Source organism: Rhinolophus ferrumequinum, chromosome 5, assembly GCF_004115265.2.
Source record: "Rhinolophus ferrumequinum isolate MPI-CBG mRhiFer1 chromosome 5, mRhiFer1_v1.p, whole genome shotgun sequence".
In the NCBI taxonomy this organism is placed as follows: Eukaryota; Metazoa; Chordata; class Mammalia; order Chiroptera; family Rhinolophidae; genus Rhinolophus; species Rhinolophus ferrumequinum.
The window spans coordinates 87,005,790-87,032,373 of NC_046288.1; the positions used below are offsets into that span (position 1 = coordinate 87,005,790).

The window sequence follows — 26,584 nt, forward strand, 5'->3', positions numbered from 1 at the left end:
ACGGGCAGGCAGACACGCACGCAGGTGGGCACACACGGGCACATCCCTTCTTCAAAATGGCTAATTATTGCTGTTAAAGAAAACGCTTCCCACAATGGCGGGTCAGGCTCATCCTCCTGCACCCCAGGCCCTGGCTGCCCACTCATCTATGAAGCACGTCGTTGGCACCAAAGGGCAAATGTAGGACCTGCCCGCCCCTTGCCCAGCCCAGATCACAAATTCTAAAAGCCTTGTGCAAGGGCCACCAGCACAGAAACACAGGCCCGTGGCCAAAACTGATTCACAGAAGTGGCTTCAAACAGATGTAGGAGCAGCAGGTCACACAGGACACAGCAGCGCTGCTGCCCACCTGGTTCCCAAGGCTCAGGGTTCACTGTCCAGCCATCCCCTGGACACTGCCAGGAAGGTGACACAGTGCCGGCCACCCCCGGGGCAAGCAGGGGCAGGCACTCACATTGAACTATGTACCCCCAGGGCCGGAGCCTGGCCCGATGGTCCAGAGAGCCTCCCAAGCACTTGCTGACGCCCGAAGAAGCCACCTGAGGCGCGTCCCCCACCCTGTCCCCTCAGGGCCTTCTCTGAGGAAGCCTATCCAGAGCAGGAACAGCGCCACCCCTGGCCCTCAGGGCCTCCCAGCCTGACCTTTCTCCCAGGGCCAGCCCTCTACCCCTCAGCACAGGCTGGCCCATGCCCCCACCCCCTTCACCCAAGGGCAGCGGTGGGGGTGCAAGGTGGGAGATGCCGCCATGGCCCTTCCCAGGGCCAGGGCACATGGTGGCCTCGGCACATGCTAACCACCAACCCTGGGGTGCCAGCTGTCTGCAGAGCCCATACCTGGACAGTGGGAGCTGCCCTGGAGCTGGCCCACCAGCCACATGCCAGGAGCCTGCTGGTGCTGAGTCATCAGGTACTGGAAGCCTCAGCTGCCTTGGATCCCACTGCTTGGAGCTGCTAATGGGGTCTGTGTTCCAGCCTCATCTAACAAACACATTCTGGAATATGCCACCTTCTGCTTCTCCAGAAACGGAGGCTTCCAAACAGACAACAGAAGTCCTGGGAGCCCCAACCCCAGAGCACAGATACCAGGCCCAGGGCTGGCTTTCCCTGGGCCTCACCAGGCAGCTACTTGGGGAGGCCCAGGAGGCCAGCAGGGAGGACGAGACCGAGCTGAGCAGTTGTCCAGACACATCACTGAGCAGGACCCCAGGAGGACGCTTCACAGAGGTAGAAGAAGTAACATCAGAATTTCTACAAACGTATAAAATTCACATCTCAGTGCATGTTTTCGGAGCAGTTAGCTCCCAGGAGGGAGACAGCTGGCCGGGGGCAGGGCCCCCCACGAGTGTGCCCAACCTCCAACCCAGGGGAAGGATGGGACATCTGCCCCCTCGTGGTCCTCGGGGGCCCGCCGAGCTGCACACTGGCCGGGTAAGGGCCTTGTCCTGGGCTCAGAGCACACCCTGCCTGGTGGGCACAGGCCACCTGTAGGTGCCTCAGCCCACCTCAGTGGTGGGTAGCAGCTGAGCATTGGGCTTCCGGACATGAGACCACCTTGCCACACCCCTCCTGGCATCTCGCCCGAGTCCTGGCAGCAACAAAAGGGCAGTAAAGGTCAAGAATCAAGGCAGCGTCTCCACCCCCTGCGCCGTCCAACTGGAGAAGACACAGCAGCCCACCTAGCACACAGGTGTTAGGCAGATGCCAACAGGACAGAAGAGGGCCACACCACTGCCCAGGAGCAACACAAGGGGTGCTTTGGTCAACATCAACCCGACCCTGGCAGCCCCAAGGCCTGTGCGCTCCAGTGGCCCCCACCCACGCACCCCCACCCCAGGGACCAGAGACACCAAAGGCACAGGATCAAAGGAAGTTGGTGGCGTTCCCCGAGCTACCACTGACATGACCCACCATGGTGACCCCACGTGGTCCCCACCTGCCCTTCCCACCCCACCAGGCCTCAGTCCAGCCTCAGCTCCCAATACACCCCACGGCAACTAGGCTGCCTCAAGCCAAAACCAAACCAAACTGAAAGAGGAAAAAGGCACACTGTTTTTCATTTTGCTAAAACACTTTACGTCTGTCTGTATAATCCAGGTTAACAAAATCTGAGAGCTGCAAGAAAATAGGGTGCCGATTTCTGTACAGTCTACAAAACTCCCATCCCCGAGCAGGGACCGGGCGCCACCAGGGGTATGTACAGGGGAGAGCGGGGTCTGTACAGTGTTCTGCAAATACCTCAATTGCTGGCAGCACAAAAGGCTCCTCGGGAAACTGGGCTTTTTCATTCATTTGCTGATTTCCAAAGTGCCTTTTTAAAAACTTCCCCTCTGTGGTCCCTCATGTGGGACCCAGTTCAGTGGCCCGGCCGCACCTGCCACTGTCCTCTGCCCCAAGCCCCCAAATGAAGGGGTCTTGGCAGGCATTTAAGCCCCTCCTGCCACCACAGCCGGGTTCAGGCTTACAGCTGGACGTGTGGGTGCCGCTGACCACCACCTCCCTCTCCCCGTCCAGGCCAACCATGCCCAACAGCCCTGCCTCCAACCTCAGGAAAGAAACAGGAAGCACAGCCGGCCCAAGCCTCGCTAGACGGTGAGACCCACTTGCTACTCCCGAAGGCAGTGGCACGTCAGGACTGATAAGGAGTGGCCCACAGCCTTCTCACAAACCAGGAATGCTCTTTGGGGGAAAATATGCTAAATTAGGGTCTCCCTCCAGATTTCAAACTTTGAAAACCTCCACCCACCCGGCCACCCACCCCCACAAAACTGGGCCATAAAGAGTGCATATTCTAGACCACACAGGTGTGTAAGGGTGTGTGTGTGTGTGTGTGTGTGTGTGTGTGAAGGTATAAACTACTGTTTTGTCCCACGTATTAAAGACATGCAGAATGCTATTCTGTCTAAATAACTTATTAAAAAATAGGTTGGTTTCAGGCTGGGAGAAGCTGTGGGCTCAGTGGTGTTGGCAGCGGCCTGGGTGAGTAAGATCCACAGGGCAGAGCCTGTCGGTTGTGAGGCGGGGAGGTCCTCGGGAGGTCGGGGAGAGGCCACCGTGATCTAGCTGGCACTGGGGGAGAGGTGACCCCAAGACTGCCTCCCCACTCTGCTCTCCTGAAAGGCCCTGCTCACAGGTGTGCAGCAGGTTGCTATGGGAACCACATGGGGGTGATGACGCCAATTTGCAAAGCCCGGGCAGGTGAGGGGTTGGGACCAAAAGGAAAGGTGATTTGGTGTGAAAGCAAAGCTAAACGGGGTGAAGCATGGGGCTGTGAGTCAGGCCGTCCAGAGAGCAGGTGGCTGTCTGGGGCGAGCTCAGGGTTGGGGCGGGGGTGCTCACCAGCCTGGGCCCAGCCTGGGCAGGGCGGGCGGGAGCCGTGGGCGTGCGGCATGCTGCAGCCAGGCCACGTGCTCAGCATGCACAGAGCAAAGCGGCCCGCGGCCAGCTCAGCGCCCCACGGGACAGCGGCCGGCTGGCCCAGCAGGCCACGCCTCCCAGGGACCGATGTTGAGCCATAGCCTGGCCGGTGGCCAGGGGTCTGCTGGGCCGGGCCTCACTGCAGAGGTTCTGTGCTCGGTGGGCAAGGCGCGGCCTGCCCCAGTGGCCATGGGCCAGAACAGCCCTGTAGTCCAGGGCCAGGCAGCTGCGAGGGCGAGGTGCTCCATGCTGTCACTCTTCAGGGCATGGTCCCAGCAGGCTGGGGAGGGCGAGGGGCCGTGGCTGCGAACAGCCCACCCCCCGAAGTGTCATGGCTGAGCAACAGCTCCGTCCCCCAGAACCAGCCAGAGAACCGCATGATGTTGAAAAAGGAAAAACCCAACAGGAACGCCAAGGTGAGCGTCTGAAAGCAGGCCCGGGCGGCGGGCAGGCGGGCGCAGGCGGACGGGGCGGCCGGGCAGCAGGCGCAGGCGGGCAGCGGTCACTCCTCGCGCAGCTGCAGGCGGTAGCGGTGATAGCGGACCTGGAAGAAGAGGCGCTCGGCCAGCGAGAGGGTCATGCCGGGCAGCACGTAGTGGTCACTGGAGCCCATGTGTCTGAAGCCCAGCGACTCGTAGAGCTTGTGGGCAGCCACCTTCACGGCTGTCGTGCCCAGCACCACCGCGGAGTAGTTGCGCACCAGGGCGAACTCCAGCACCTTGCGGCCCAGCGCCTTGGCGATGCCCTTGCCACGGAAGCGCGAGTCCACAGACATCCGCAGCAGCTCCACCGTGTTGTCTGCCTCGTGGGCCCGCGCGGCCACGATGCCCACCACGTTGCCGTCCAGCACCGCCACCCAAAAGCAGGAGCCTGCGGGGGACAGGGCGGTCAGGGCTGCCGAGTCCCTGCCCCAGAGCCTAAGACCTGGGCGGGCGTCAGCCGAGCGGGCCCCTCCCCTGCCCAGCCACCCCAAGACTGAATGCCTGGCTGGCCCCAGATGGCCTCGGAGAGGCCGCGGGTGCAGCCAACCTGCCCTGGCTCCCCACCACCTGGAGCACACCACACTCGTCACCGTATGTCCTCAGGAGGGGGCCGCAGAGAGGCAGGTGCCATGCAGGAATGTCCAGGACACTACAGTGGGGGCTGAGGGGTCTGGGAGGATACGCAACAGCGGCAAGGCCACCTCTGGGAGCCACAATCCCGGGGTCCTCAGGGCAAACCTGTGGCCTCCATTCCCCTGGGTCAGGGGCTGCAGGGTGCATGACCTGCCTGTGTCAGGACACAGAGCCGGGCCTCTGGCAGGCTCAGGGGAAGGTCTGTGTGGACACTGGAGAAATCCAAGCGGGGAGCCCAGGATGGCCAAGGGCACCACACACCCCCCTCACTGACCCTGGCCTCTCCTGGGCAGCGAGCCCGGGGGCCAGGCCAGCCATCCCTACCCACTGCCTGGACCGATCACAGCCCCATGCAGGGCAGGAAGGTGGGGAAGGCCTCAGAGAGCTGAGGAGAGAAGCAAGCAGGGGAGAGGGGATGAAGACCAGAGGGGAGAGGACTCGGCGTAGGGCACAGTCCACAGGGACAGCCGGGTCACCTCCGGTGCCTGAAGGCCCAGGGGCTGCAAGAGGCAAGGCTGGCCGGGAGGGGGTGCCCACTCCAAGCCAGCCTGCTCGCGCCCTAAACATGGCCACTCCAGCCACTCTCAGTCATTGTGTCCTCCCGCCCACCAACCCCCACTGCCTACCCCACCCCAACCTCCCTCTGAGTAGCTCAACTCTCCCCCTAAAAGTTCCTTACCTGACCCCTGCCCGGAAGACACTCCTCAACCCTCCACCTGTCCCCGGGGGGTCCCCCACTATCTTGTCTGCCCACAGCTCTGCAAGGCATCCTGTCGTCTTCACTGTCACACCCTGAGACCTAGCAAGTGGGCAAGCTCGGGAACCGCACAGCGGGATGCTGAGGAAGCGCTGCCCCCAACTGTCCAACATGCAGAGGTTCTGGCTCTCCCCACCCACCAGGCCCACCCAGACATCATGACAGTTCTGGGAGCCTCGCCCCTCCCCAAGCCTGTTTCCCAGCTGCACCAGCAGCTCCCACGAAGCCAGCATGGCCCCAGCAGCTGCTCTCCAGCCAACCTCTCTGTCCCTGTGGAAGCTTCCTGCAGACCCACGGCTGCTCGGGAAGACCAAGCAGGGTCCCACCCCGTCTCACAGCCAGAGAGACTGCAGTCCAAAGAGGGCAGGGCTGAGAGCAGGGTCCTCATACCACACCTGGCCCCCAACCCGAGCGCCCTTCAGCTCCTGCGGCCTGGGCCTTGGTGCCAGCCAGGTAGGTCTCACCCGTGTGCCGCCTCCTGTCACGGGCAGAGCCAGGCTGAAGCTAGGACTCCATGGAGGCTGACAAGATGCTTTGTTTGGGCTTGGGAAAGGGTCAAGGAGAACCAAAGATTCCCAAGGCCGTCCAGACAGCTGCAGGGCAGGGGTGGGGGCGGGACCAGTTACCAAAGGATGGGCTGGCTCAGCCGGAGCTGGTGACCACAGGAGCTGGCAGTGCCAGAGAATGTCTCTCTTGCTCTAGCACTCCCTGCCTCTCTGGTCTCCCACTGCCCTTCCCTGGCACTGACCAGGCTCTTGCTAGACCCTAACCAACCACTGGGGCCCACCCTGTCCTCTCTTCTCAGCTCGGGGACCCTCCAGCACCTGGGAGACCCTTATGCCCCAGACGGCTGATGTGAAGAATCTCATCTCTGGCTCCAGGCATAGACAGAACCAGTGGCCCTGCCTCCCAGGACCCAGCCTGCCGACGGGCCAGCCTGGAAGACTGCAGGCCTGTCCCTCTACAGACACCTCCCCAGAGGCCTGGGGCAAGACCCTCTGGCTCACTAAGTGGCCCAGAGACCAAGACCGAAGACCCATGTTCCCCCAGGGCCCTGCCCCCGCAGTGACCTCTGCCCTTCCTCAGGTTCTCTTCCAGTTGTCGGGTCCTCTGCGCCCCCCTCCACCAGTGAGCGCCTTGGACAAGACGGGACCAACAAGAGGTGACGCAGACCCCCACCCCCCAGTTAAGTGCATGGGAAGGCAGCGTGATGAGCAGGGCCAGCATGACGTGGCCCAGGGCCAGCTAAGCCACTCAGCACCCTGCCCTCGGAGGATGGAAGACAGAGGCCCAGGGCCCGGTGGGCTCAGGTGGACACTCAACGACGCTGGCCCAACAGCAGGCCCCTAGCTCTGCCCCCAGCCCCTGCCAGCCCACTGCACCCCCAACTCTGCACCTCCGTCACCTGGAAGCCTCAGGTCATGGGCGCCCCTTGCCTGGCTCTCCCCAGGGCCTGGCACTCACCGGGGGGCTTCATGTAGTACTGCTCGATGTCGGCCATGTCGGTGTGCAGGGCACAGTCCAGGTAGGCCAGCACCACCTTCCGGCTGTAGTAATAGCGTAGGCCCAGCAGCCCCGCCGGCACCAGGCACGTCAGCAGCAGCGAGCGGGTGACGGCAAAGCAGAGCGCTGCGGGGAGAGGGGAGCACGGTGAGCACGCAGCGCGGCCCCCAGGAAACAAGCCGGGTAGGCACATGTGCCAATTAGGCCCGACTGGCTTCTGTGGTGCAGAGATGGTCACCTTGGCTGTTCCTGCTCATCTTTCCTGATTATCACTCAAACTTTCCACCCTATACGACACAGTGTCGGGAGCACAGCAGTGCCTCTGGGCAGGCTGCCCTCAGTGGCTGGCAGGAGCAGCCCCAAGCAGGGCTCCTGGGGAGCGGCCCTCGCCCACCACCCATGTGGTCCCCCAGCTGGGGAAGGAGCTTTGCCCACATCCATGCTCACTCCGGCCTGGTGGGAAGCATGAAGCAGCCCTGCCAGGCTCCTGCAGGCCATCCCACTCCTGAGAAGTGGGGAGACACATTCCCAGGGCCCTAACCGAGAGCCCTCCCTGGGCCAGCCCCTGGGTTGTGTGTGAGGACAGCGACGAGGAAGGGAGGACTGAGATTACTTCAGCCCCATCCAGGCTGCCTGCAGTTAAAGTCGCCTCTGCTGCGTGACCTTGGAGAGTTACACACACCCCGCCCCCAGCCTCAAGCTCCTCATCTGTGAAATGGAGAGAAGCACCATCCTGCGGTGGAGCTTGGGGAAAGGCCTCGAAGCCCCTGCGGCGGGAGGGACGACGGACCCCCCCGCCCCGCCTCCTCGACACACACCCTCCCAGCACCCCGGAGCTGGCTGTCTTCCCCTCATAAATGTGCACTTGGAGCCGCCGATGCAGCCTCCCCCGCCCCGCGGATTATATATAGTTACACGCGCCAGGCGCCGAACCTCAGCCGCGGCGCTACCTGCCGTCACCCGCCCCCACCCGGGTGACCGGAAGGGGACGGAGAGGCGGGCACGCAGGTGGAGACCCCGGCTTTCCCCTGCCCGCAGCCCCGGCCCCAACAGACCCCACTGCTAGAGGCCACCGCGCCCCGGCCGCCGCAGAATGCGGGAGGCGCGCGGGTGCGTGTCCGTGCGCGCGCGAGGGGGCGGAGGGGCCGCTTCCCTCCCGGGCTCGCCCGAGGTGGGGCGAGCGGAGCGGAGAGAGTCCGGCGCGTGTCCCCGCAGAGGCCGGGCAGGCGCGGCCTGCGGCAGGTCCCCGCGCACTGACCGGCCAGCAGGACGTAGAGCAGCTGCGTGCGCGGGTGCTGCCGCAGGCCGCGGAAGGCCGTGTTGGGGATGCGCTCCATGATGCCGTCGTAGAAGATGCGGCGCGCCGCCTCCTGCTCTGCCGCGCGGAACTCGCGGATGCACAGGCCGCGCCCCCCAGGCGGCCCCGCGCCCCCCGCGCCGCCCAAGGACTGGGGGCCGGGCGGGGGCGCGGCGGGCAGCGGGGGCCACATGGCGCCGGCGGCGGCGAGCAGCGCGTCCTTCTTGGCCCCCGGTAGCGCCTCATGGTCCTCGGCGGCCACGATCTTCGTCTCGCAGACCATGTCGGGAGGCTCACAATGCATGCACCCGGCCGGGCGGCGCAGCGCGGGGACGCGGGCCGGGCCCAGGGCAAGGGCGCGGCGCCCTCGGACCGGCGGCGGTGGCGGCTCAGGGGCGCGGGGCGGAGGCGGCGTGCGGCCGGGGCGCGCGCTGGGAGCTGCGCCGCATTTTGGAGAAGTATTTATAATGCGGCGGCGCCGGTGCAGTCGCGGCGCCCGGGGTCCCGCAGGGTCCTAGCGTCCACTGCATTGGCTGCCGAGGGTCACCATGTGATCTCGGGGGTGGGAGCAGACGCCGCCTCCGCGCCCGCCCGATGGCACACTTGGGCGCTGCGGCGCGGCCGGGCGGGGGCGACCAGGGGCACGACGGAGCGACCAAACCCCGCGAGGTGGCCGGGGCCGAGCGAGCGCGCGGCCGGGATTCCCCGCCCGGAGGGGGCGCTCAGTGGAGATCCCGGCAGGGCGCCTCCCGCCGGTGCCCTGCGTCTCCGCACCGCCGCGGCTCCGCGCGGGCCTGGGAGCGCCCGGACCTGGGTCTGGGCCTCCGGACCCCGCCGCGTCCTCCTGCTCGTCAGCCGCCAGGCGCAGTCACGAAAGTATCTCCATCTCCCGCCCCTTTGTCTGAACGCGGCGCCCCGCCGGGGCCATGGGGAGGGGGCGCCCCGGCTTTCCCCGCCCGGCGTCCCCGGGAACCTGCGCCCGGGGCCGCTCGGGCTGGAGGAGCGGGAACGCAATCTGAGCGGGGTCTGATGTTCGCGTCGCCGGGCGCCGCGCAGCAACCGCTCGCTCCGACAAGGGATACGTGTTGCAGGCACCAGGGGTGCAGGGGCCCGCAGGACCCCTCCCGTCCCGGCCCCTGCCTTCCGCGGCCCGCGCATGCGCCCTACGATCTCGGTGCAGGTGCAGGGGGGATGCTCTGGCGGTGTCCTCCCGGTCCCCGCGAGTCCGACCCGCCGACGCTGCGTTCCACGGGTGAGGGTGGAGGTGAGGAAACATGTAATCCCAGACCCCTCAGCACTTCACAAACCCAGCCTCCTGCTGCTCTGCACCCCCTTTGTCTCGTCACCCGTCATCCCCCTGGGGGTGACCTGGAGCTGAGTTCACCATACCCACGTGGGGGTGAGGCCTAGGGGTCCAGGCCTGAGGACTGTCAGCCCGCGGTGGGGCCCAGCTGCGGTCACCTAGAGGCCAAGAAGGGACTACTCGGACGTCGCGCTAAGGGACCCAAGCAGAGTGGAGAGAGGGAGGACCCCGGACCCAGGAGCTGAACTAGTCCACGGCTGGGGCTGCCAAGCAAGGACCGTGGGGGAGGGGTAGCCAAGCTGGGACGTCAGCCCCATGAGATGCCAGGATTTGTCTGGGGCCTGGCTGTGACCTTCCAGGAGACTGAAGTAGAATCACGAAAAATCTCAAAGGCACTCGGGGATCCATTCACAATCCCCTGCACGTGCTGCCTGAGCGCTGCCGCAGGAGACCTTGACCAGCATAATGGGACCGGCCAGGCTCTGCAGCATCCTGAGGTTGGCCAGGCAGAGTGTCCCTGCCAATAGCGTGCCAGGGGGCCAGACAGGAAAAGCAGGAATGTGGTGCAGGTGTGCCTGGAGGGGTCAAGGGGTTTCAGAGGAAGGGGAGGGAATGTGGCCTTTGAGCTCCAGATCACCGATTTGGGGAGCACTCTATCCTGCGTGGTAATGGGGGCCAGGAAAGGGGAGGATCAGTTCCACTAACCCCAGACTTGGGTGTGAAGGGGCCTCATGGAGCAGAGTGACCCAGCCTTTGCAGGGCCACAGCCTCTGCTGGCTTCCAGCCACACATCCCTCCACCAGACCCTGAGACTGAGGCCACCCTCCTCTGGGTCTCACAGCCAGGCCCAAGGATGGAGGGAGGGGCATGGGCTTCCACTCACTGTGACCTTGGTGGCCCCTCGGTTCTGCATCTACAGAGGGCCCTCTCTCCAAGTGGCTTGACCTCACCCTTTAGCCCCCACAAGTCCCTGAAAGTCCCCAGGAGTCCTGGTGACCTGGCTAGCTCAGTACTCCAGCCCCTTGGTCCAGAGGGGCCTGTTGGATGCCAGGACAAGACGGGGAGGGTGCAGCCAGACTCAGCTTGGAAGGGACAGGCTGGACTCCAGGGACAGCCACCGGGAAGGTCTTGGAGACATCAGAATCTGCGCTTTCATGCACTTAGAGTGGGGGTGGCCTGGCTGTGGAAGACCGCGCAGGCAGCAGAGCGACCCCAGGCTGCCACTCTGAGCCTCAGTTTCCTCCCCTGAGAGGCGAGGGTTCCACACCTGCCCCAGGGAGGCTACACCCTCAGGCCACATCAGGAGCCCATTTTACAGACAAAATATCCAAGACTGGACTGTTGTGGACCGTCTGTTCTCCCGGCACCCTCCTTCCAAACCCTGCCTGGTGGTGAAATCCCGCCTACTCCTCTGCTTCTGCTGCCCCAGAGTCCCCTTCCTACCCAATCTCCCAGGACTGCCCCACCATGTCAATTTCCACCACCTCGGGCACCACCACCAGAGCTCCGCTGGGTCTCCGATGAGGGGTTGTGTGTGCAGCGAGACCCCTGCCCAGATTCCAGAGGCAGACCCAGGGCAGACCCACAGGATCGTGGACATGGTGGGGTGCCACCTGTCCTGGTCGCAGGAAATTCTGGAGTGAGAGAAGCTTCGCCAAGGATCACAGGGTAGTCCCTGGGAAATGAGACTGGGCAGGATGACAAAGGCATGTGGAAGTGCTGCAGGAAGTGAACCAAAAGGCCAGGTGATGGGAAGAAAGAAGAAAAACAGGACCAGATGAGAAGACACTCTATGCAACGAACAAGGTGTCCACAGAGAAAGGGAGGGAGCTTCAGTAAGATGATGAAGGAGAAAGGGAAGGAGAAGGAAAGGAAGATTTCCCCAAGCTAAAGGACCCAGACTCTTGATCAAAACCTGTCCAGCACCTCCAGAGTGAGGGCTTCCTGAGGGCGGGAGGGACCAAGCTCCTGACAGCCCCCACTGTGGGCAGCTGGAGGCCCGTCGACTGAAGCTGCTCATCACCTCCTCATGACAGGTCAACACTCCAGTGTCCCTTTGGGACCAAGAAAAATAAGGTGGGAGAAGGAGCTGAAGCGGGAGGCAGGTCATGGAGGAGGAGACAACGCGTGTAAAGGCCCTGAGGTAGGAGGGCTATGAACTGAACGTGTCAGCAGGAGGTACCTTCAGACGGGCCAGCTCAGGAAGTCACCTTACCACGCTGTTTCCGGGAGGCTACTTGAGGACGTGCAACAGGGAGGTGACATGCAGTCTAGGAAACAGTGGCTCCAAAGTTGAAGAGTGAATGGAGGGTGGTGGGCAGTGGCAGTGCCTAGCTGGCTGGCAGCAGGGGGGCAAGGGCCCAGCAGGGGACATGGGGAGATGGCTTGACTGCTGGAGAATGTGAGGGTGTGATAAAGGCAGACAGTGACAATAAGGCAATGACACGTCAAGTCCAGGGCAACAAAAGCGTCCTGCAGGTAATGCATTCCCAGGTCTCTGCTTAGCCAAGCGCAACTTACATTTACATCCAGTCAGGACAGATCCCAGCTCTAGGGCAGACCCTGGGTGCCACCGGCCTTGGCCACATGCAAGGCTAAACTCCTTGCAAGAGTCGTCTGTGCTGGCTCTCCACTTCTGCTCTTCCGATGAAACCCCCATTTGGGCCTTCCCCGCCCCTAACCAACCTTTGTCAAGGTCAGCGGTGACCAGAGTTGCCAAATGCAGTGATCCAGCTTTGGACCTTGCTTGACCTCAGCAGCAAGTGACATGCTTACCTTCCTCCCCACGCCCTCATGGCTGCCCATATCCTCTAGGGGTCCCTCGCCTCTCCTGTCCATTCAGGCCACAGAGATCTTGGCCAGCACTTGTGGCCCAACCTTCTCTCTCCAGCCCCGTCTCCAGTAGTATCTGTCCCGTCACCACCTGGGCCTCTGTCCAGCCTACCCTGCTCCGACCTGTCCTTCCCCTTCTCCCAAACACCATCCCTCGGCCCCTCCTCCCTCTCTCTCAAAACCCACCTGAAAATAGCGAATGTCACTGGCTCTACTTTCCAATTCAACTGCTTGTCCCGCAGCCGAGGCTGCCACCCGCAGCCTCAGCCTCACCTCCTCATGGGCCAATTCTGTCCTTGTCATCCCAGAATCCGTTCTCAACCAGCAGCCAGTGTCCTGGTCAGATGTCACACCGAGTCCCTGCTTGCTCAAGCCCCCAAAGTCTCCCAAGGGGGCCGACCCCACTCCTTCCTGACCCTGTCCCGCCCCTGCAGCCGCAGGCCACGTGCTGGACGGACCATGCACAGCAGCCTCCAGACCCCACCCACTGCCCCTGCCACCCACATCCTGGTGCTGGCTCCAGCCCCTACTTCCTTCCACGGGCACTTCCCAACAGGCTTTCTATGGCAAGCACTCTCAGCTGTCCCCATCGGTTTTTGTAATTGAAACCCCAATTTGTGCCAGGGCTCATGGCTGCCCCCAAAATACAAGATGCCCAGCTAAATTTGAACTTTAGACAGCAACAAATAATTTTTAGTATAACTGTGTCCCGAATATTGTTGGAATGTACTTACTCTAAAAAGCGCTCATCTAAAACCACTTTTGTCTCATCCTGAAAAATATTCAGTATAAATACTGAATACTGTATCTATGTTTGCTCAGTCTGGCAGCCCAAGCCCAGAACACAGCCTACATCCTGGGACCCCCTTGCACCCAGGAATGGCCACGTGACTGGGGTCAGTTAATCAGACGTGAGCACCAGCCTTCTGCTCCTGTTCTGGGGCTGGTGCCCAGGCCTGAGGGCCGGCCTAGGCCTGCCATGGCTTCGGCACCTCTCCCGTCACTCTAGCCTGCTGTGGACTCCACGGGCGTCATGGCCGCCAGGCATGTAACTTGGCCTCCCACCTGAGCTCAAGTGGGACTCTGGTTTCTTCACTGTGGTCCCAATACCTGTATGCCTGGGCTTCCAGGCACAAAAGCACTGAGGACAGAACAGGTCACATCACACGTTGGGAGGTCAGTGGGGGTGGGGGAAGGGCAGGGCAGGTCCTGCTGGGGCCTGGAGGGGATAATTAATAAGCCCCAGGTCGGGTGGGGACTTGTGAGCTAAAGTTGGGCTGTCTTCAGGCAGTAGACCAGGACCATCCTGCAATACTTGCTCAGGCAGCAGCACAGGGTGCCGTGTTGCGCTGAGGCGGCCACACCCGGGGAACTCAAGCCCCCGAGAGGCAGAGTGAACCACAGTAGTCACTTCCGAAAACCGTAGCCCCACTGTGCTCCTGGATGTCTCACAGCATTGCTTTCATAATAAAAACTTCAGAATGAATAGAGGGAGGGAGGGGGTCCTTTGCTTCCCCTTGAGGCCTCCTGCCTGGAGCTGGGGCAGTGTGTGTGTATTTGTGTGTGTGTGTGTGTGTATCTGGGCCTGATGCCACGGGTGTGACACCTGTATTCACGCCCACATCCCCATCCAGCAGTCCCTCTGTCCAGGGGCTAGGCTGGGAGCTGCTGCAGCAGGGACCCAGAAGGCAGGGTGGAGGCTGTGGGGAAGGCTCCAGGCCTCCCATTCGGGAGGTGCCCTCTCTGTTGCCCAGTCACCCTCCCTATCCTGGCAGCCTTGAGCTTCTCGGCCTTAGCAGGTTCCGCTACGTGGGGCCCACTGGCTGGGCCTCCAGGGAGCCTCGATAACCACCACCCACTGCATTGGAGAGCAGCTCAGTGCTGGGGCAGCCACTCCAGGAACCAAGCCAGCTTTTACGCTCCCCGTTCCTCAAATGAGGGCAGGTAGGCAAGGAAACGGGTGCCTGGAAGGACTACCATAGCCACGCAGTGCCTGTGGGTACAGGTCCACGTGTGGGGCTGGATGTGCCTGTCTGCTCAGCACTGCCACTGGTACGGGATAGGTGCCAAGAGGGCCTGGAACAGCTGGGGAAATCAAGGCCCAGAGACGGGCCCAACCAGAAACCGGAGACGACGCAGCGGGACTCTGGTAGCTGGACCAGGAAGACAGGACACAGGAGTGCCGGGCTGGGTGTTTATTGAGGAGCAAACAGTGCTGATGAGGGTCCTCAGCGCCCAGCAGGCCAGCAGGCACACAGGGCCCGGCGCTCGGCCTGCAGCAGGAGGGTCTCGGTCTGCAAAGCAACAAGGGACCATGAGCGTGACACAGCCAGCCTCGCCCACCAGCTCCATCTCCTGGCTTCCCACCGAAACCCACTGGCAGCCCAGCGTCCACCAGCCCCTGACTCTCAGAGCCCCACCTGACTGTCACCACCCCCCACTTACTGCAGGGACCACCTGCTGCCCTCCTGGCCTGCTCCCCTCACTGCTCCCCTCTGCCCCTCCGCCCCCTCCTCTCCGCTGCACCCTCTGCAGGTCCTATGTGTGCATCCGTCCTGCCTGGGGGCCCTGTGTGCTCACCCCTCACCCGGTTACTGTTCCCTGCTTCTCCAACTCTTTTGCTCCCTCGCAGGACCCCCCACCCCCTAACACCCACCCCATCCTGGAGAGTGGGTGGGCACCGCTTCTCTCAGGAGTCTAGCTCTTCTCAGAGAGACTCGGTCCCTCAGATCCTGGGATGCTACAGGTCTGTCTGGGCCCTTCAAAATTGGCCAGAAAAGGCAACCAGGGTGGGGCCTCCCATTCTACTTATAGGAATCACCTCCTTTTTTAGAAAGAGTACCTGTCTCTGTCATAAATGTAAACTCCTTGGCTGGAGCACAGAAGAGCACGTGGGGAGCGGGCGGGGCACTATTCATTCCAGATTTGGGGGTTCCCCACGCACCCCTTACCCTGAAGCACCCCGTGCACACACCCATCCCTCCATAGGTGAGGCTGTGCAGTGGGGAACCTCCCAGATCGCCCTGCCCAAAGTGACCTACCATGCCCAACACCCCCGTCCCCCCCGCCTGTTTCCTTTTTGCCCACTGGGCTTCATCGCCCGCCCACGATGGATTGGGGCTGGCGATTCTTCCTCAGAGTCTGGCTGTGGGAGGGTCACAGGGAAAAGTGCCCAGTGAGGCCTTGGGGAGGAAGGGGGTCTGGAAACTGTGCAGGGCATTTGACCGGGGTGCTCACAGGTGACACTTGCACCCAGAAATGTCCCACGGATAACTAGAGCCAGATGAGGGCGCTGCGCCACAGGTCGGGGTGAGGAGCCTGGGGACGCAGCCCTGAGGTCCTGGTGGGTCCCGCCCTCTTACCCGCGCGTCCAGGCTGTAGGCCGTCTTCCGCAGGTCCTGCAGGGCGCGCTGCATGAACTCGAACGCGTGGCAGTCCACGCACGGGCGGCCTGCGGGGGCGCGGGTCAGCGCGGGGACCAGGTGGACGCCCCAGCCCGGGTCCCACCAAAGCAGCCGGCCACTGCCCGCCCCCCATCTCCCACCTCCCACCTCAGGGGCGGAGGGAGAGCCGGGCTGCGGGCGGGGCTCGGGGACCGCCCGGGAACAAAGGTGAGGCGGGGCTTCTCGCACGCCCGAGTGGGGTCGGGGCCGAGGGACCCCGGCGCGCGGCACTTACTCTGCGCGGGGACCGCACTCCCGGCGGCGGGCTCGGCGCGGGCCTGGGAGCCCAGCAGCGCCACGGTCAGCAGAAGCAGCAACAGCCGCGACGGTCTTGGGGGTCTGAACGGCGGCGGGGGGGCCATGGCCGAGCGGAGGGAGCCGGCCGCCCTGCAGCGAGAGAAAGGGATCAGCGGCGCCCGCCCCTCCACCCTCCTCTGCGACAATCCCCCGGCCCAAGCCAACTCCCCACCCCGCCCGTATCCCCGCGACCCGTCACTCCGCCCCCCCACCCCTCGAACACCTACCCCGCCCCCTGGACCCAGCGCAGTCCCCACCCTGCCGCCATCCTGCGAACACCCACCCCGACCCCCATCGCCCGAACATCCCACCCCGCACACCCGTCCCAGCGACACCCCCCACAACCCGTCCTTACCGCGGTTCAGGGACCCCACGACAGCTACGCGGGCGACTCGGGAAGACGTGCTGCGTCCGGCACGCACCGCGCATGCGCTCCGACTTGACCCCCCCTTCACCCCCCTTCCGACGTCGTCGTCATGGAAACCCCCCAAGACTGCGAGAACCGCTAGTTTAAAGGGACCGAGGTGGCTTCAGGACTCCGCGTGCCCAACCCTGGCGAGAGGCTGTGCCTGGAGCATGGTCCGGACCACAGGATGGAGTCAGGAGGGCTGCCTGGAGGAGGCGTCGTCTGGCGGAACCTTGAGCCATCGCGGGCGGGAGCAAAGCTGAGCAAGCGGGAGATCTGCGGCTGGAGCTTGGGGTGTCCCTGGGGCCGATCCAGAGGGAGGGGCTATTACACGCGAGGGACTTGGAGGACAGTGCAGGAAAGGCGCACCTCTGCTCCCCCCGGTCCGGTGTGGTCCCAGGAGATCCGGTCTCGGAGCGACTCAGGCCCTTGGGCTTCTCCAGCCCTCACTCCGGCCCGGCCTTTCTCCGACCCCTCCTCTCCACCTCTCGGAGCCGGACGCCTATTTACCACTCTCCTTCTGCCCCCTCCCCCAGCCTAGAGATTCCATCGCCTCCCTCCAACTGTGTGATTTTGGAGTGGTCGCTAGACCTCTCCGTACCCTTTTCTCTCCTGTGAAGGCACAGAGTTGTTTTGTGTCACCCATGCGCTCCCGATGCGCGCGGATTTCAGGTTCCCGCCGGGCTCATGCGCGGGGAGACCGGCCCCTCTGAGCCACTTGGCATCCACTGGTTTCTACAAGGCCCAGCACGAGCGCAGAGGCCGCGCAACCCCGGGGAAAGGGGCCCCAGGACTACGTCCCGCCCCCTACCGGCACCCCCGGGCTTCGGTCGGTAGTTGCTCAGGCACGGGATAGGGACGCGGGCCGTGCTCATGCCCGCCACTCTGTTCATGCCCCTGGGGCGGACGCGGGGCCGAACGCCCCGTTTCGGGCTCTCGGGGACAGGGTCGCGCTGCAGCCGCGGCCGGGCGGGGGTCGTCCAGGAACGCTGGCAGGCCTGGAGCCGGGGGCTGGGGCACCGCGCGCCGCGTTGCGGGACGTGCGCATTTCCGTGCGCTTCTTGGTCCGGGGCCCCACGCCGGGGCGCAGGCAAGGAAGGCCCCGGCACGGCGCGGCAGATGGGACGTGCCCTCCGAGGACGCAGCGCTGCACTGGCTTTTTTCTACCTGTCGGCCCCACGCTCCTCCAGCTTGTGGCCTGCTCCTGTCGCCCTCTCCTCGCACACGCACGCGGCTGCGCCCAAGTGCGCAAGGGGAACCAGTCTACCCCCGAAGCGAGGCTCGGGCTAGACCTCGGGCGGCGGTGCAATGGAACCAGGCTTTTCTCGGCATCGCAGAGAGCGAGTCCAAGGCGTCCTGTTTACAGAGGGGTCGCCGGTCCGCTGTCCCAATGTCTGGATACCCGATCCATCATCGCGCACCTTCCCCCGCACCGCGGGATCCTCTCCTTCCGGCTCGTTTCATCCCACGGCCCAGCTTGACGACCACTGCCCTACGCACACCCTCGACCTCCTTGCCGCATCCTCCCTACGACCGTGCGCCCCTACCGAGGGGACAGGGCCATCGGTCGGGGGCCCTGGGGCTGCTGGGTCTTGAGTGCGGGCCGATAGTGCTCCCCCCACACACACCCTGCAGGGTGTCCCCTCGCCCCAGCCTGCCTCCCTCCACCCCAGGTACTCGAATTTCCTTGTCCATCGACGCTTCTCTTCCCAAACAGGCTGTGATTTCTTTCATATCCAAACAAAACAAACCTCGTGAGCCCGTCGCGCCCCTCCTACCAGTACCTCTCCTCGCTGTCCAGCTTCTCCTCTCTGTCTTGAGCCCACTCCTGTCCGGCCCTGACCCACCTGGAGTCCAGGGACAAATCCTCGGTCCTCCCCACGTGGCCGTGGGCAGCCCTGCGGCCCCTCCCCCTAAACCTTTGCCACCTGCTGTGTGCTGCTGGGCAGTCCTGTGTCCCCCACCTCTAGGTGTCCCCTCCCCATGACCGTGTCCTTGGGCCTCTTCTCCACCACACCCGACCCTTTCTGACCTTATCCAGTCGCCGCTGTGGAAACCAGCCATGCAGCTCCAGGTACCCATCCAAGTCCAGATGCCCCTGGCCATCTATCTGCACTTGGAGAATAGACTTCTCAGTGTCAGCGAAACCAAAACTGGTCTGATTTAACCCTCCACATGCCATCCTCCCCCCAAGATAAAACAGCAGCTCTGTCCATAGCGGTCCCATGTCAGGTGAGGGCAACGTGGTTCCTACAGATGCTCAGAAGGAACCTACAGAACTGTGAGGACAGAGCGAGGAGAGCAGTTTCCAGGCTCTCGGCCTCACGTGGAAAGGTGCTGGCTCGGGTAGTAGATGGCCATCAGCTGTGACTAGTTGGCTATCAGCTGTTACTGGTTAGCCATTGGCCACTAATATAACTGCCGTGGCTACGCTAGCAGCGGATGGTGGCTGAGCTAGCAAGCGTGGATTGTGGATTGCGGATTTCAGAGAGGCAGATTACAGCTAGCAAGTGAGGTTGGAGGGCAGAGAAGCTGACGGCAGGTTCCTGTGTCTCCAATCCAGCTGCCAGCGAGACTATAGTGGTATGATTCCCCTATCTATGGCTCCATGGGTGTTCCTTTTTTACCTCACTATGTCCTGTGTTCTTATGTGGGGAGCAGGACCAGAGACCCCGCGTGACACCCTGCATGACAAGAACCCACAACAGACAGTCCTAGAAATCTTGTCCCTCCACCCCCAGAGCAGGCAGAGTCCTGTCCTCCGCATGCACGCTGACCCAGGGCCACTCTGCCCCTCAGCGGGACTCTTTAGTCACCTCTGTCATCCTGTTGCTGCCCCTGTGGTCCAGCCTCCGTAAGAACCAGAAGGACCTTTTCTTACAGCTTTTTTAAAAATTATGGTACATACATGTACCATAAAATATACCATTTTAACCATTTTTAAATGCCCAGCTCAGTGGCATTAAGTATTCACACTGTCGTGAACATCCCCTCCGTCATCTGGGACTCTTCCATCTTTCTAGACTGACGGTGTCCCCAGCCCCACGCACCCACCATCTACTTCCTGTCTCTATGGAGCTGACTGCTCTAAGTAACGCAGGGAAGTGGGATCTCACAATGTGTGTCTTGTGTGACAGGCTTCTTTCCCTGAGCACTGTACTCCAGGTCCATCCGTGCTGTAGCAGGTGTCAGGATTTCCTTCCTTTTGAGTCACAGCCACTGTGTGTGCTTAGCCTTCATCCGTGGGGAGACACTGGGGCTGCTTCCACGGTTCAGCTATCGGAATGATGCTGCTGTGATAGTGACCTTTACATCGCTGTCAGACACTGTCTCGTCCCTGCTCACAGCCCTCCACACATCCCACCTCACCCCAGTGACAATCTAAGTCCTGACGAGGCTGGGAGGCCTTCTGTCTGGCAGCCTCCCATCCCACCCCTTCCCTGCCCAAGCCACGCCTTCTTGCCAGGCCAGGGACAGGCTGCTCCTGCTCCAGGGCCTTCCCTGAGCTGGGCTTCCAGTTCCTGCAGAGAACCTGGAGCTTCCCCTCCTTCCCTCCCTCCTTCCCTCTCTCCTTTCCTTCTCCGGGAAAGCTGAAAGTGGCCCACCCACTCCATCTGTCTTGGTCCATGTGGGCCGCTTTAAAAACCCCACTGACGAGGCTTAAACAACAGACATTTCTTTTCTCACTGTTCTGGAGGCTGGGAGTCCGAGCTCACAGTTCCAGCCAATTTGGTGTCTGGTCAGGACTCGCTTCCTGGTTTGCAGACAGCTGTCTTCTCACTGGTCCTCACGTGGCCTTTCGTGTGTGTGTGTGTGTGTGTGTGTGTGTGTGTGTGTCTGTGTGTGTCTGTGTGTGTGTGTAGGGGAGTAGAGAAGGGGGAGGGGAGAGGAAAGGGTGGAAGAGAGGAAGACAACTCTCTGGTGTCTCTTAGAAGAAGGACACTAATCCTGTGGGGTTGGGGCCCCACCCCCACGACCTCCTTTAACCTTAACTTCCTCCTTAGAAGCCCCATCTCCAATTACAGCCACACTGGGGGTTACAGCCTCAGCAAATGAGTTTGGGGGGACACGGACCTTCAACACAAAGTACCACCCCATCCTCTCCAGCTCCCCTTCCTCTGATCTACAGTTTTCATTTTCTTACACTTCTCACCCACTGACTCACTCTACAGTTCACCCCATGTGTTGATTTTTCCTTGTCTCCAGAGTTCCTGGGGGGCATTTTTGCCCTCAGGGATATGTGGCGCTGTCTGGAGACATTTTGTGGGCTCACGACTGGCTGAAGGGAAGGTGCCACTGAATCAACTGGGTAGAGGTCAAGGGTGCTGCGAGGCAGACTGCAGGTGCAGGCCACCCCCACCAGGGTGACCCGGCCCAAACTGTGGGTGGAGCTGCCGCTGAAAAGCCTGGGCTCTATCCTGTTGCCAGGCCTGGAGGGCACGAGCCTGTCACTTTTGCTCCCTGATGTGTCTGTAGCACCTGGAAACTCACAGGAAACTCACAGAAAATGCTCAGGAAGTGTGAGACCTGCTCACACAGGCAGAGAGGTGCCACCGCACAGCCCGGGCCTGGGTGGGATAAGATAGGACAAAGGGCACATGGGGAGGCCACTGCCACCAAGGGGAGGTGGAGGCTGACGGTGGGAGAAACAGAGTGCTTTCTGGGTAACTGGATATGTGGGCTGGGCTGGCTGCAGGGGTGGGGGGCAGGTAGGGGGCCTTCGGAGATGAGGGAGTGAAGGGGTGGGTGCAGGGAGAATGCAGGTGGGCTGGTGTTCAGGTCAGAAATTGCGCATTGGCGATGTGGACGCTCTAGGCCTGGGCTCAGAGCCCGCGAGGGGCTGAACATTGAAGTGTGAGAGTTGTCAGCGTAAATATGGCCTGTCAGTGATGCCAGGAAGCTTGGGAAGTGGACCCCTCTGATGCCCTACACCCCGACACCTGGAGCCCTAACCCCTCCACACGCTCTTGGCCGCCCCACTCTGGGACTGAGGTGGGCCCAGGGGCATCGGAATGCTGCTCTCAGGGACCGTGAAGGCGCTGGGTCAGGTGCCTCACACCTGCCTTGGTATCTGCCAGGGACAGTGTTTGAGGGACCTTCTCCTCCCAGAGCAGATGCGTCCCCAGGCCCACCACCCCGACTCTCAGCAGTCAGGATGCCCTCACCTGCCCCCTGCACTAACCCTCCCCTCACCCCTGCACCCGCCTTCCCAGAAGGGGGCACTGAGGTGGGGAGGTGGAGCCCAGGGGCATTGCCAGTGGACAGAGGGTGTGGAAGAAAGGAGGCAAAGGTGGCATCAAGCTTGGCCTGGGGGAGACTGGGAGGCATGGGTCCAACGGGCAGAATTTGGTATCTGTCATGTCGAGTTGATTCAGCTGAGGCTTTGACAGCTGAACAGGGCGGGGAGTGAAGTGGGAACCTAGGCTTTGTGGCCCCAAATGGGACTTGGTTCTGAGCCTGGTCAGACAGACACACCTCGCGTGAAGCAGGGAGACCAGAAGTCAGCCCAGCCTTTCAGTGCTGACAGAACCATTTCCTCCCATTATGAGTTGTGTTTTCCTGCTTCTTTGCATTTAGGGTAATTTTTCTTGGATGCCAGATATTGTCAATTTTACAATGTCCTGGAGATTTTCGTTCCTGGATATATGTCTGAGCTTTGTTCTGGAATGCAGTCAAGCTACTTGGAAATAATCTGATCTTTTTGGGTCATCAAGTTTTGTTAGTGAGCTCAGAACAGTCTTTAGGCGACTGAACCCACTACTGAGGCAAGAGCTTTCTGAGGACTCAGTGCTCTGTGGCTGGTGGGGACAACACCGATTTCTGGCCACATGTGCTCTGAGTGAGCACTGTCCAGCCTTACCCTTCCAGGGGCTCTTTCCCGAGGTAGGCAACCCCCCCAGCGGCCCAGCACCCCGCAGACCATGCAGGGGGCACACCGTAGAACCCAGAGCTTCTGCTTTCCCTATGCAACGCTCTCCCCGGTACTCTGCCCTAAAAGTCCTAGTCAGCTGGGGCTCCCCAAAGTCTGCTCTGTCTCCTCAAGTCAGGATACTGGCCAGCTGTATCCTGCAGCCTAGAACATTCCTCCAGAGAGAGGCTGGGCTCAAGTAGAACTCACCTGGACGTTCTCCTTCTGCGATCACTGCCGTGCACTGCGTGTTATCTCCTGCCTGAAAAGCACTGTTTCACATTGAGTCCAGTTTTTTAATTTTAATTATTTATTTTTTGCTGGCTGCTTGTGATTTATTTTCCACTTGGTGCATTGTGTCCAGTTTTTTTGATGTTTAAAGTGGTAGACCATATGATCATAAATGGAAGCTGGTATTATTCATTTTTACACTGTAATAAGCTAAGTAGACCCATTGTGATTTCTAACAAAACTACTACCGTGTTTCCTTGAAAATAAGACCTGGTCTTATGTTAAGTTGTGCTCCAAAAGACACATAAGGGCCTTATGTTCAGGGGATGTCATCCTGAAAAACATGCTAGGGCTTATTTTCCGGTTAGGTCTTATTTTCGGGAAAACATGGTATTAGGTTGGTGCAAAAGTAATTGCAGTTTAAAAGGTTAAAAATACCACAATTAATTTGCACCAACCTAAAAAAAAACTCAGAGTAAATAACTTTTAATGTGTGTGTAATAAAATGAGTGATGAAGAATAATCAAAAGGGGCGGCCGGATGGCTCAGTTGGTTAGAGCGTGAGCTCTCAACAACAAGGTTGCTGGTTCAATTCCCACAGGGGATGGTGGGCCGCACTCCCTGCAACTAAAGATTGAAAATGGCAACTGGACTTGGAGCTGAGCTGCGCCCTCCACAACTACATTGAAGGACAACGACTTGGAGCCGATGGGCCCTGGAGAAACACACTGTTCCCCAATATTCCCCAATTAAATTTAAAAAAAAAATCAAAAGAAGATACAAAAGGAGAGTACATGCCAATGATTTTTATTCAATGAAAATGGACAAAATATTACAGTTAACAAAGATTGTCACCTTAAAAAAAAAGCAAAACCAACACAACTCTCTGCTGTTTACAAGACACAACTAATTTGTAAAGATATAGAAAGGCTGAAAGTAAAAGAATAGCTCTGAAAGTAAAAGAATAGATAAAAGTTAGACTATGTCAATACTCATAAAAACAAGACTGGCATCACTAGGTTAATTTCAGATAAGATACATTTTAAGGCAAGAATAATAGAGAAACAGAAGAGCCTACTGTTATAGCTGGAGACTCAGGGTCCTCTGTCAGACTGGACAGGTCTAGCAGACGAAAAATCAGTAAGGACATGGTTGAACTCAACCATCATCCAACTGGATAGAGTGGACATCAAAGACCACGCCCTCCAGCAACAGCAGAACACGCGTTCTTCTCAAGCTCACGTGGCACATTCACCTCAACAGACCACACTCTCGGCCATAACACTCCTTAACACGTTGAAAATGATAGAAACATAGTGTCTGCTCTCAGACACACGGAATTAAACTAGAAATCAGTAACAAAAAGGTAGCTGAGAAATTCCAAAATATCTGGAGATTAAACATACTTCTAAATAACTCATGGGTCAAAGAAGAAATCACAAGAGAAATTTTAAAATATTTTGAACAAAATGAAAATGAATCATTAAAATTTGTGGGATGCAGCAAAGTCAGTGCTTAGAGGGGATTTGTAGTATTTAATGCATATATTAAAAAAAAGAAAGACCTATAATCAATAACCTAAGCTTCTACTGTAGTGTATTGGAAAAACAAGAGCAAATTAAATCCAAAGTAAGCAGAAGAAATAAAAATTTAGAGCAGAAATTGATGACACTGAAAAGAGAAAATCAATAGAGAAAAAGCAATGAAATCAAAAGCTGGTTCTTTGAAAAGAGCAATAAAATCAAGAAGTCTCTAGCCAGGTAAACTAGAAAAAAAATAAAGGACAATATATATAAATATCCAATCATTATTATTGTGTATGTTGACCTTAAACAAAAATTCAGCCAGATATTTCTCCAGCAGAATGGATTTATTTGGAAACAACGAAGAATTGTAATCTGGAACACGCAACCATGGTTGGTGGGCCACAAGCAATCACTGAAAACGAAGGAAACTTCTACAGCCAGGAAGAGGAAGTTGGGAGGGTTATTATAACACAACAGAGTGCGATCTGGGGAGTGAGAGCTCCCTCTTCTGGTCTCCCTACTTCATTTCAGGTGAGGTTTCTACTAATTTTTATGTACACCCGAAACTAATATATTGGTGTTTGTCAATTATATCTCAATTTTTAAAAAAGGAGAGGACCCGAATTACTAACATCAAAAATAAAACATGGGACATCACTACAGATCCCATGGACATTAAAAAGGATAATAAAGGACACTGTGAACAACTCTGTGCCCAAAATTTTTTTTCTAGAAATTGACAAGTGATTCTACAATGTATATAGAAATGTGAAAGACCAAAAATAGCCAAAATAACTTTGCAAAAGAACAAAGTTGGAGAACTAACACTACCTGACTTCAAGACTTATTATAAAGCTACAGTAACCAAGACAGTGTGGTATTAGTGTACAGCTAGATAGTGAAAATAAATCAGGATAGAAAACAGTCCAGAAATAGACCCATACATACATGGACAACAGATTTTTAACAAAGGTTCAAAGGCAGTTCATTTGAGAAAGAACAGTCTTTTCAACAAATAGTGTTGGGACAATTAGATATCCATATCTAAAAACAAAAATTTTGACTTTCTAATTTCGCAATGTAATAAATAGATGTAATGAGGCATCATGTTATTTTAATTTGGATTTTTCAGGTTTTAGTGATAAGTTAAGCATCTCTTTGTTAAGTCTCAGGGATCTGGTTCCCCTCCTATTAACTGCCTTTTCTTATCGTTTGCCCAGTTCTCTATTGGATTGCCTGTCTTTTTCTCACCAATTTACAGGCATTTCTTTTTACATTCTAAATGTTAATCCACTGGTGCTTTTTGATGGTTTTTGATATTGCAAATGCCTCCTTCTAGTGGTCTGTCTTCTCTTTGTTAACCCAGTGGTTAAGCAGAATTCTTCCTGATGACTCACAATTGATTTCAAGGACATGAGACTGAGGACATATACACCAAGCACTGAATATTCCACAGAAAGCCACAAATGGGGTCAACGCAATTTGGATTGTTTCAAATTTTTGGCCATTATGAATATGAATAAAGCTGCTATGAACATTTGCATCCAGTTAACAAAGATTTTCATCTCAGTCAAGCAATGGTTACAGTTCAAGCGTTGTTTGATATACGGGGTTTTATTCCAATCGGCTCTTCCCCGGTAAGTGCATTGTCACTAAATTTGATGTTTAATCACCTGCAAAACTATTTCTCCACCTCAAAAACTTAGTTATTTAACTTAAACTTCTTTTAGCTTTAGCATCACTTACTCCAGAACCTTACCTGTTAGTCAGTGCCATGAGGGACTTCTTTTGCTGAATCAGGTAATAGTGCTTGAATACTGGAAGAAACATTGCTTCAAGTGTGTGTGTGTGTGTGTGAGCTCTTCACAATGTAATGACAACAGACACAACATGCTTTCTTCATTGTTAGCATTTTCTCCATCACTTTCTTAAGCCTGGACAATCAACCAGTCAGTCCTGCCCTGATGTGTAGCTCTTGCCCGTTCCCGGGGTGTAAACACGCCCACCATGGCTGAGTCCGAGCTGCCCGTGCAACCTCAGTGAACATAGAGTTGGGAGGAGTTGGGCAGCACTCCAGCTGGGCTACCGGCAGTCCTCACCTAACATCATCGGTAGGTTCTTGGAAACTGCGACTTGAAGCGAAACGACGTATAAGGAAACCAGTTTTACCCTCGGCTAATTTGTATAAACCAGAGCTAAGTTCCTACGGCATATTTCTAGTCACAAACACATCGCCAAACTTCCAAATAAACACCCAAAACACTTCTAATATTAAACACTGAAGTAAATGTGAGCTCCACATACATTTAAGAACAATTAATAAAAACAAGGAAGGTCGTGATTTTCCAACCCGCTTATTCCAGTTCAGGGTCACAGGTGGCCAGAGTCTGTCCCGGCAGCTCAGGGCACAAGGGGGGTCCCGCCCCGGACAGGAGGCCCTGCCATCACATGGTGCACCCACGCCCACTTGCTCACACTGGGACAATGTAGACACACCATTCACCTCATGAGCACATCTTTGGGACGCGGGAGGAAACGGGAGGACCAGAGAA

At 58.6% G+C, this 26,584-nt stretch overlaps 2 protein-coding genes across 2 annotated transcripts; both read right to left on the reverse strand.

Moving 5' to 3' along the window:
* Nucleotides 1-363: 363 nt before the first annotated feature.
* Nucleotides 364-8,461, reverse strand: NAT8L (N-acetyltransferase 8 like). The gene is made up of 3 exons (XM_033105640.1): nucleotides 8,048-8,461; nucleotides 6,751-6,915; nucleotides 364-4,284 (listed from the first exon to the last, which is right to left on the reverse strand). The coding sequence occupies exons 1-3, from the start codon at nucleotides 8,388-8,390 to the stop codon at nucleotides 3,917-3,919; spliced, it is 876 nt and encodes a 291-aa protein (XP_032961531.1). The 5' UTR covers nucleotides 8,391-8,461; the 3' UTR covers nucleotides 364-3,916.
* A 5,940-nt stretch (nucleotides 8,462-14,401) lies between these two features.
* On the reverse strand, nucleotides 14,402-16,452 carry C5H4orf48 (chromosome 5 C4orf48 homolog). The gene is made up of 4 exons (XM_033106351.1): nucleotides 16,317-16,452; nucleotides 15,900-16,051; nucleotides 15,584-15,672; nucleotides 14,402-14,515 (listed from the first exon to the last, which is right to left on the reverse strand). The coding sequence occupies exons 1-4, from the start codon at nucleotides 16,388-16,390 to the stop codon at nucleotides 14,450-14,452; spliced, it is 381 nt and encodes a 126-aa protein (XP_032962242.1). The 5' UTR covers nucleotides 16,391-16,452; the 3' UTR covers nucleotides 14,402-14,449.
* Between the last annotated feature and the right edge of the window lie 10,132 nt (nucleotides 16,453-26,584).